The following is a 10905-nucleotide window of genomic DNA, read 5'->3' on the forward strand; positions in this document are numbered from 1 at the left end:
TGACTACCCTCCTCAGGACCTTCGTACTTGGTTGATTGGCAATAGGCAGAACAAACAACATCGGGATCATCTGGACCGTACTCTTCACCAGAGAGAACACCGAGCGCTGGATAGGCTCATCTCTTCGCCATTCTCCCCGGAGAGTGAGACCATGAGACCTCCAAAGAAATTCACCCCACCAAAGTTCACTTCATACAACAGGAAGTCGGACCCGCTGACACATATTAGCCATTACAGACAGATGATGTCCCTATAGAACCGAGATGAGGCACTGATGTGTAAAGTCTTTGCATCTAGCTTGGGAGAAACCGGACTTCGATGGTTCGATCGTCTCCCCACTGGATCGATCCATGGCTGGAAGCAGCTCTCCGAAGAGTTCCTAGTCAGGTTCGTCTCCAACACTAAGATCCCGAAGGAGCCGGATACACTGTTTAGTCTCCGAAAGGAGCAGGAGGAAACACTGCGCAATTATGCTAGAAGATACTAAGAAGAGTACAATGACCTGGAGGAAAATGTGTGCAGCGAGCAGATGGCCGTTATGTCCTTCAAACATGGTCTGCGCCCCGAAAATAAGCTGAGACAATCATTTACCAAGCGCCCGGCCACAGCTTTGAAAGATTTGCGTGCCAGGATTGAGCAGTACTCTCGCCTCGAAGATGATCAGATCCCCATCTAGGTAGCGTCAGCAGAACAAATAGCTCGGCACAAAAAGAGAGCAGATCGAGAAGAACACCAAGGGGTTGCAGTGAATGAAGTGGATAAGTCCAAATCCCACGAAGCTGTTGTGACTGTATTCAAAGAGCCAATCTATCGAATCCTGGAAAAGATCAAGAGAGAGCCCTTCTTTGTTTGGCCGCCGAAGATGTTGGGAGATCCGGCTCAGCGCAATCAGAAGCTCAGATGCACCTACCACCAAGACTGGAGGTACATGACTCAGAACTGCAAGGCACTGAAGCAATACTTGGAAGACCTGGTGGCAGTTGGACACCTAAGGGATTACATTGATCAGGATAAGGAAGTGACCGAACCAGGGAACCACCACCAGAACCGAATGTTGAGCACCCACCTCGGTTGATGATAAATGTGATCCACGGGACAGCGACTCAAGAATCTGATGAGACACTGAAAGAAGAGATCGCTAAGGCTGTGCAAATTCAGTGGATCATGTTAGTGGAGCCCGCATCAAAAAAGGTACATACAGTACCTAAATCCCCCTTGTGCACTGTTTCATTTACTAACAAAGATCTAGAAGGCATACAACAGTCACATACTGATGCACTGATTATAACTGTGGGAATTGATAACGATTTGATGTAAAACGAGTCTTGGTAGATCAAGGTAGTGCAACAGATATATTGTATTATGATTTGTTCAGAAAGCTTGGTCTCTCCGAGCAGCACCTCACCCCAGCGGCAGCCCCGTTGGTCGGTTTCAATTCACAACCAGAATGGCCGCTTAGAAGAATAGTGTTGCCAGTCGTGGTAGGAACAAAAACCCTCCAGATGGAGTTCTTGGTAATTAATACACCATCCCCTTACAACGCCATACTTGGCCGTCCGTGGATTGATCAAATGAAGGCAATCCCTTCGTCCTACCACCAGCTCATCCGTTTTCCAATGGAACACGGAGTAGAGCAGATCTCAAGGGATCAAGTTGCGTCCAAACATTGCTTCATGGCAGCATTAAAAGCAAAGCAGCTCTGCAATCGGGTATAGACAGTAGAAGTGGCCGAACAGCCAGTCTTGAAGTAGGGGGAGCCCTAGGGGAGAAGATAATAGAGGATTTGGAGAGAGTCCTGGTAAAAGAGGATGACCCAGAAAAATACTTCCTTATCGGTACCTCGCTAGGCGCTGATGAGAAACTTCAGCTGCTGGAATTGCTGAGGGAAAATATGGAGGTATTCGCATGGTTAGCATATGATACTCCAGGGTTGGACCCAGAATTCACTTGCTACAAGCTCAACATTAACCTTTCAGCTCGGCCTATTGTGCAGAAAAGTCGGAGATCCTCAGTTGAGCACACCGAAGCAGTAATTGCCGAAGTCGAAAAACCTCCTGGCTTCAAGGGCAATCAGTGAAGTTCAGTACCCACAATGGCTGTCCAATACAGTCATAGTCAAGAAGAAGAACGAAAAATGGAGAGTTTGCGTTGACTTCACTTGCTTGAACAAAGCCTGCCCTAAAGATAGTTTTCTTCTGCCTCGCATTGATCAACTAGTAGACTCAACAGCAGGGCATGAGCACATGAGCTTTTTGGACGCTTATAGCGGTTATCATCAGATACCACTGTTCGGTCCGGATTAAGAAAAGACAGCATTTATCACTCCGAGAGGAACTTACTACTATAGAGTGATGTCATTCGACCTCAAGAACGCCGGAGCGACCTACTAGCGGATGGTCACTTGGATGTTCAAGGATCAACTGGGAAAAACCATGGAAGCTTATATAGATGATATGGTAGTTAAGAGTAAGTTCGCTGCAGACCATCTTACAGACTTGAGAGAAGTTTTTGGCATCTTAAAAAACCATCAACTTCGCCTCAATGCCTCGAAATACGCTTTCGGGGTAGGAACAGGGAAGTTCTTGGGATATATGGTCACTTACAAAGGAATTGAGGTGTATCCGGACCAAATAAAAGCAATACAAGATCTTGAAGTACCAACAGAGGCTAAGGAGCTGCAGAAACTGGCCGGAATGGCGGCTGCACTGAATCGGCTCATCAACAAATCTTCAGATCGGATGAAGCCCTTCTTCCAGCTTTTGAAGAAAATGACAGCATTTGAATGGAGTTCTGAGTGCACCGAAGCACTGTAAAGTCTCAAAAAATACCTCAGTACACCCCCCATTCTGTCCACTCCAGAGCCAAGAGAAGAGTTGTACCTTTATCTAGCAGTCTCAGATTATGCCGTAAGCGCAGTATTAATTCGAGAGGTTAACAAGGAACAGACGCATGTATACTACGTTAGCAAGACTTTACTAGACATCGAGACATGGTATCTACCATTGGAAAAGTTAGCTTACGCGCTGCTTATTGCCTTGAGGAAGTTGTAACATTACTTCCAGGGGTATACCATCAATGTCCTCACTGAACTCCCTCTCAGATCTGCATTTAGCTGAGCTGATTTCTCTGGCAGAACAGCAAAATGGGCAGTAGAACTTGGCGAGTTTGACATTCGGTATCAACCCAGGACAGCAATTAAGGCCCATGTCTTAGCAGATTTCGTCGCAGAATTTGCTCCCATCCAGAGTACCGAACCAGGGAACCCAAGTTCGACACAGGTGCCACGCATCACCGAACAAGGAAAGCCCTGCGCTTTGGAAGCCTGGAAACTCTTCATCAGAAATATCTGGCAGCTCTATGTTGACGGGTCGTCCAATAACCGAGGTTCGGGGGCAGGAGTAGCACTTATCTCACCAGAAAGATTTATCTGGGAACAGGCTCTTAGGCTCGGTTGGAAGGCTTCGAACAACGAGGCAGAGTACGAAGCGTTGTTGGCTGGCTTACGCAGTGCCGAACACTTCAGTGTAGAACAGCTTCTTGTTTTCAGCGATTCAGAGCTAGTGGTAAACCAGCTTTCTGGGGTCTACGAAACACGGGATGAAAGAATGGCCATGTACGCAGGCAAGGCCAAAGACTTACTCAAAAAGTTTCAATCTATACGAGTGGAACGAATTAGTCGAGACAAAAGCGGCCATGCTAATGCTTTGGCTTGTCTCGGCTCATCAGTGGATACCAAAGATGCTAGAAGAGTTTGGGTTGAGTTCATGCCAGAGCCAAGCATTGCATCTCCAATCCTCTGCAGCAGTGTAGAGCCGAGCTGGATGGATCCAATACTTGCTTTTCTAAAATCTGGTACTCTCCCCAAAGACAAAAAGGAAGCCAACAAAGTCAGACACAAGTCAGCTTGATTTTGGATCTCACCATCCGGGAAGTTGTACAGACGCTCCTATCTTGGCCCTTATCTTCTATGTGTGCATCCAAATCTGGTCGAGAATGTTCTCTACGAAATTCACGATGGGATTTGTGGATGCCACATTGGCGGAAGGTCGCTGGCGCACCGAGCCCTCACTCAGGGGTATTGGTGGCCATAGATGCAACAAGATGCTCAACAGCACGTACAAAAGTGTGATAAATGTCAGAGGTTTGCTCCACTCATTCATCAGCCAGCGAAATCTCTCACTCCACTCACCAGCCCTTGGGCCTTTGCGCAATGGGGTCTTGCTATTGTCGGACCATTGGCGCGAGGCGCTGGGAACATGCGATTCTTCATTGCTGCAACCGACTATTTCACTAAGTGGGTTGAAATTGAGGCGCTGGCAAGTATCAAAGAGGCAAACACGAAGCGGTTTGTTTTGAGGAATGTGGTGGTGCGTTTCCGTATTTTGCGGGTACTGATTGCGAATAATGGAACACAATTCGATGGTAAGGTCTTCAGAAAGTTTTGTGCCGACCTCAGAATCGAGTATAGGAACTCTTCTCCAGGGTACCCGCAAAGCAGTGGACAGACAGAAGCCTCAAACAAAACTATCATCAACGGAGTAAAAAAATGGCTTGAGCATGCCAAAGGAAAATGGTTGAAGAGTTACCCCACGTGCTATGGGCATACCGAACCACAGCACAACGATCAATGGGGGAAACACCTTACTTACTAACTTATGGAATGGAGGCCGTCATCCCACTCGAAGTCGGCCTCCTAACTCTTCGGTCTGAATTGTTTGAGAGCACCAGTAATGAGAAAGCTATTGCACAAGCACTAGATATGGCAGAGGGCCGAAGAGAAGCTGCACTGATCAGACTTACAGCATATCAGTAGCAGCTCATCAAGAGTTTCAACCAAAAAGTTTTCCCAAGACAATTTACACCAAGAGAACTGGTCTTGAGGAAAGTTATGGATCACAAAAGGGTGCCTAGCGAGGGCAAACTTGGGCCTAACTGGGAAGGTCCCTACAAAGTCACAGTCGTTGTTGGAAATGGAGCTTACTACCTAGAGGATTTGAATGGTAGAGCTATACCTCGGCCCTGGAACGTAGCAAATCTCAAGAAACACTATCAATAGAATTGTCCCCCAACTTCTCTATCAGAATGTAAAGGTATTTATCTGTTGACCAATACAAATGCTTTCCCACTGCTCTCAAATTTATCAAATTCTTGTAATTAGCTTTGATGTTTATCAAATGGAATTAGCTTTGATGTTTATCAAACGGAATTAGCTTTGGTTCTGACCAAACAGAATTAGCTTTGATGTTTATCAAACGGAATTAGCTTTAGTTCTGACCAAACAGAATTAGCTTTGATATTTATCAAATGGAATTAGCTTTGGTCCTCACCAAATGGAATTAGCTTTGATGTTTATCAAACGGAATTAACTTTGGTCTTAACTCAAATGGACTTAGTTTCAGAATGACTGGACGGAATTTAAATTTGGTTAGCACTCAAACATGCTAAGTGGAATTGCTTGGTGGAATAATGTTTGGCAACTAAATTGGACTTTAGCCAAGTGGAATTGCTTGGTGGAAACCACACTAACATATCTTAAGTAAACGTCTTTGATTCCACAGAATTCCTTAAGTACCAACACGCCAATACTTCAGTACTGATTCAAACAAACCGAGTTGGAACAAGCGTGACCAAGCTCTGCCAGGAACAAACTCCTAGCATTAGTGTTACTCAACTCCAGGTGGGGGCAAACAATTGTTCTTTCAAACCAACCTGGACCTGAGTAAGACACCTCTTCATGCCTTTATCTTATTCAAATGCATCTGCGCTATCAAAGTTGCAACAGACTTAAGCAGTTCTATCTAAGAGCACAATCTTCAGTACCAATCTTACTTAGCTCCAGGTGGGGGCAAACAATTGTTTTCTTTTAAAACCAACCTGGACCTAAGTAAGATCCACTTACAAACTCAAGTACAACCATGCCACACATCCATTAACCACACCGAGCATCAGTTCGGCCCCGAGGTCCTAATAGTGCTCGGCCGGGGGCAAACAGTATAAAGCCACACCGAGCATCAGTTCGGCCCTGAGGCCCCAACAATGCTCGGCTAGGGGCAAGCAGTACAGAATCAGACAGAGCATCTATTTAAAAGCAGTACAGAACCAGACTGAGCATCTATTCGGCCCCGAGGTCCCAAGAGTGCTCGGCCGGGGGCAGACAGTATAGAAAACATACAAACATAAAAGCCAAACAGCATCAAATTGCAATTTCAAAGAGAAAATTTTATCATCCAACAAAAGGCACATATGGCCTCATAACCAGCAGCAAAGAAAAGAAAAGAGAAAAGAAAAATTGTCTTGGCAAGTGCAGAAAGAAAGCTCGTCATGAAGACCAAGCCATAATACATCAAAACAAAAAAGAAAAAAAAGTTCAAATCCTTTCAACATCAACTTTCATTAACAGAGGAAAACTCAGGAGCAGCATCAACAATTTTGTCCAGGCCGTCTGGGGGAGGAAAAGTAGAGGCAGCTCCAACTTCCTGAGAAGTAGAAGCCTTCAACCACATCTCCCGCGGCTTCGGTCTCCAGGGTTTCAATCCCTTCAACATCCACCGTTTCAGCGGCAATATTACTGTCCTGGGTCTTGTTTGCAGAATCAGCTTCTGGGGAAACTCCGGCTGGAAGAACAGCAGGGGTGGAAACAGTCTTTGAACCCAAGGATCTCGAAGGAACAGGGACATCCTGAAAAAGGGAAGAGCCTTCAGGAACCAACGTAGCAGCCAAAGCACTCGTCCAACCCTTTAGAAAGAGCTTATCTCGCAGCACTAGCACCTCTTCCTTATAGGCGGCCCCAGTTTCATCCCAACCCTGTTGCTAGTGTTTGGCTTCCAGTGCAGAACGCTCGGCAGCCATCACGACAATAATGGTCTCCAGTTCGGCCACCTTCCCCTTGAGTTGAGCTTGTGTCCCAATAGCAGCCTCCTTCAATTTTTTAGCTGAAGCGACAATCTTGTTCAAACGAAATGTTTCCCTCTCTGCGGTTCGGCGTCCTTTCTTTTCAGTCTCCAAGCTTACCACCAGTCTCTCAGCGTTCATTGCAGCCTCCAACACGGCCCTTTCTAGCTCTTCAGCATGGGTAATGACAGATACATTCTCTGGATACACTGCAAAGGACAATGAAGAATTAAGAAAAAAGGAGACAGTAACGCAACAATAAAGACAAGTAAAAAGAGGAAACACTTACAACAGTCATCATCTGAAGGGTCCCCTTCAGGATAGGAATATCACGGGGCCCATTATGGTCAGCCATGTCAACCGGCATCAACAAAAACTTAGTCAAATCAAAGGCAAAATCTTGTGAAGCGACAACTGAATCAGAAATGGAAACGGGCCTGCCCTCATGCAACATTGGCGGCTCCCATTTCTCAAAAGCCTCATCCTCAGCAGGATCCTCAGAAGTTTCCCCCACTATTGTTTTGCCAGCCTCTTTTCTTTTCTTTTTTGCTCGCACAACGACTGAAGCTGAGGGCTCGGCAGCAGTCGCAGGGGTCCCAGAAGCTCCCATCTCCATCTTGTTGGAAAGGCACTTGATCAATGCTGTTTCTAACCGGAACTCTAGTAACGCCTCAGGACTATCATTATCCGGAGATGAAATTTGTAAGTGCTTATGTGTTTATGTGCGTGCGTGGAGTGAATTACAGTTGTCCATGCATTAGGACGTGAGTGTTTAGTTTTGACACATTTGTGAATGTGCTAACGTTCTGTATTACCTTTATTAGGATGTCAGGGCGAGGAAGAGGTGCTAGGCGTGGTAGGCCTGCGAGGCAGGAAGCACCTTTACCGGATGATATTCCGGCAGTGCAGGAGGGTGTTGGTCAGGCCAACGTGGCCGAGCCAGCGGGCTAGCAGGCTATGAGTGCCTTGGCATGAGAGATAGCAGGGGCTTTGGGTATTCTCAGGGCTGGGAATCAGGCAGCTGAGGCAGGGCCTTCTTTCTTGAAGAGGGAGTTCTTCTGGTCTAACCCGGATGAGTTTGTTGGGGATCCAAAGGAACCACTGAAGGCTGGCGAGTGATTAGAACAGATGAGTAAGACGTTTGAGATGCTTGGTATCGAGGAGGGAGCTTTGAAAGTGACCTTGGCATCCTTCCAGCTGAAGGGAGATGCGGGTCAATGGTGGAAGTACGAGAAGGCTCGTGTTGGTGGAACATGGGAGGCGTTTGTGAATGCTTTCCAAGAGAGGTTCTTGTCTGCAGTTGCTAGAGAGAAGCTGAGGGATCAGTTTAGCCGGCTTAATCAACAGGGTATGTCTGTGGCAGAGTTTGAGGCCACTTTCACTAGTTTGTCCAGGTTTGCACCTGAGTTGGTGGCGTCCGAAGAACGCTGTTGCTATGAGTTTGAGCGGAAGTTGAGGCGGGGCCTCAAGCTGAGAGTTGGTGGGTCTTACATCCGAGAGTATAGACATTTAGTGGATGTTGCAGCTCATATGGAGCTCATGATGCAGGAGGAGGATGAGGGGCAGAGAGGCTCCAAGAGGAGCCAAGATGGCCAGGGCGATGGCAGGAGACAGAGGGGTCCTAATCCTCAGCAGTCTCAAGGTGGTTTGGCTAGGTCGACCTTTCCAGTGCCGAGTGCGGGCTCTGAGAGAGGTAGTCAGGGGGATTTTACCTGTTACAAGTGTGGCCAGCTGAGTCACAAAGTTTCGGTTTGCCCGCAGAAGGGAGGGGGTCAGCGAGCTGCTTCTTCTTCAGCTAGACCTCAGGGCCAGAGTCAGGGCAGAGGCCAATCTTTGTCTTGCTATCAGTGTGGTCAGCCTGGGCACCTGAAGAGGTATTGCCCACAGTTGGGTGCCACATCGGGAGCGTCTGGTTCTAGGCAGACGCAGGGATTTCAGCCAGCTCAGTCTGTGCAGGCCTCGAGGGCCAATCCGGGAGCCTCGTCATCCCAGTCAGTGCAGCAGTCGTATGCTCCGAGAGGTGAGCAGGTGGATCAGGGGCCTACAGGGCGCGTGTATGCTGTTACCGCACAGGATTTAGTACCGGCTCCATCAGTAGTGAGAGGTACTTTTCTGTTTTGCAACTCGGTTGCTAGCGTGTTGATTGACACGGGTGCATCTCATTCTTTTGTATCTGCTGCATTTGCATCTGTTTTGGAATTGGAGTTGGCACAGTTAGCATCTCCTATTTGTGTAGTGTCACCTCTTGGGGGTGAGTTGATCTTGAAACAAGGTGTTAGAGGTTGTGATATAGAGGTCGCCGACCATAGGCTTCCTTTTCCGTTTGTTATCATGCCCATGAAGGGCTTTGATGTTTTTTTGGGTATGGACTGGCTATCGTCATACCGGGCTGTTATCGATTGCTACCGCCAGAGGGTCACGTTATGTACCTTGAGCGGGGAGTGGTTCCATTTCTTGGGAGACCGGGTTGGTAGTGTTTTGCCACCGGGGTATGATTCGCGAGGGCGAAGTGAACTTAGTGGTCTACTTGCTAGCTTTGAGAGTGGTGAGTGTGGTGAGACCCAGCCTGTGTTGCCGAGGGTGGTTTGTGAGTATTCGGATGTCTTTCCCGAGGACCTTGTTAGTTTGCCACCTCATCGAGAGATAGAGTTCTCTATTAATTTAGTGCCCGGCACAGCGCCGATTTCTATGGCACCTTATCGTTTTGCCCCAGCCGAGTTGAGTGAGTTGAAGACTCAGCTTCAGGAGTTGTTAGATAAGGGTTTTGTTCGCCCTAGTGTTTCGCCGTGGGGAGCACCGGCCCTCTTTGCTAAAAAGAAAGATGGTGCCTTGAGATTGTGTATCGACTACCGAAAGTTGAATCGGGCTACGGTGAAGAATAAGTATCCTATGCCCCGTATAGATGATCTGTTTGACCAGTTGAAGGGTTCCCATTGTTTCTCTAAGATAGACTTGAGATCGGGTTACCACCAATTGAGGGTCAGGGAAGAGGATATCCCAAAGATGGCATTCCGTACGCGGTATGGCCATTATGAGTTTCTGGTGATGCCATTTGGGCTCACCAATGCACCGGCAGTCTTTATGGATTTGATGAACCGGATCTTCCGGGAATTCTTGGATCGATTTGTAGTCGTTTTCGTGGACGACATCCTGATTTATTCGCCTTCAGAGGAGGAGCACGAGACACACTTGAGAGTAGTGCTTGAGTTACTTAGAGCCCATAGGCTGTATGCCAAGTTTGGGAAGTGTGAGTTCTGGCTGAGGGAAGTCAAATTCTTACGCCACGTGGTATCCGGGGAAGGGGTGTCTGTTGATGCTTCCAAGGTTGAGGCAGTGCAAGATTGGGCACAACCTAAGAGTGTGTTTGAGATCCGCAGTTTTCTGGGATTAGCTGGGTATTACCGTCGGTTTGTGAAAGATTTCTCCAGGCTAGCTTCGCCGTTGACTAGATTGACTCGGAAGGGAGTCAAATTTGTGTGGAGTGAGACTTGCGAAAAGTCATTCCAAGAGTTGAAGGTTAGATTGACTACCACTCCGGTTTTGATTATTCCGGAGAGAGGGTTGGGTTATGCGGTTTATTGTGATGCCTCACGAGAGGGTTTGGGTTGTGTGTTGATGCAAGAGGGGAAAGTGGTAGCTTATGGCTTACGTCAGTTGAAAATTCACGAGAAGAATTACCCTACACACGACCTAGAGTTAGCAGCAGTGATCTTTGCCTTGAAAATTTGGAGGCATTACCTTTATGGTGAGAGGTTCGAGGTATTCTCGGACCACAAGAGTTTGAAGTATCTGTTCACACAGAGAGACTTGAATTTGAGGCAGAGGAGATGGATGGAGTTCATTGAGGACTACGATTTTGAGTTGCACTATCACCCGGGAAAGGCCAATGTTGTGGCCGATACCCTTAGTAGGAAATCCATTAGTGATGTAGCTTGTATTGCCATCCGGGAATGGGAGATGATGGGTGCACTTGGTGAGTTTGATATGCTATTGGGCGAATCGGTTGAGGCTGCG

At 47.3% G+C, this 10905-nt stretch overlaps 1 protein-coding gene across 1 annotated transcript; it reads left to right on the forward strand.

The window, feature by feature from the left end:
* The first annotated feature begins 2393 nt into the window (after window positions 1–2393).
* Window positions 2394–3908, forward strand: LOC145798340 (uncharacterized). The gene is made up of 2 exons (XM_082885864.1): window positions 2394–2809; window positions 3134–3908. The coding sequence occupies exons 1-2, from the start codon at window positions 2394–2396 to the stop codon at window positions 3906–3908; spliced, it is 1191 nt and encodes a 396-aa protein (XP_082741990.1).
* The last annotated feature ends 6997 nt before the right edge of the window (window positions 3909–10905 follow it).

Source organism: Camellia sinensis, chromosome 8 (genome assembly GCF_055761805.1).
Source record: "Camellia sinensis isolate YWXY chromosome 8, ASM5576180v1, whole genome shotgun sequence".
Lineage (NCBI taxonomy): Eukaryota > Viridiplantae > Streptophyta > Magnoliopsida > Ericales > Theaceae > Camellia > Camellia sinensis.

Coding starts and splice junctions, on each gene's coding strand:
- LOC145798340 (XM_082885864.1), top strand. CDS start 2,394: ATGGTCACTTGGATGTTCAAGGATCAACTGGGAAAAACCATGGAAGCT. Junction 2,810..3,133: donor TCTGAGTGCACCGAAGCACT/GTAAAGTCTCAA, acceptor TTTCTCTGGCAG/AACAGCAAAATGGGCAGTAG.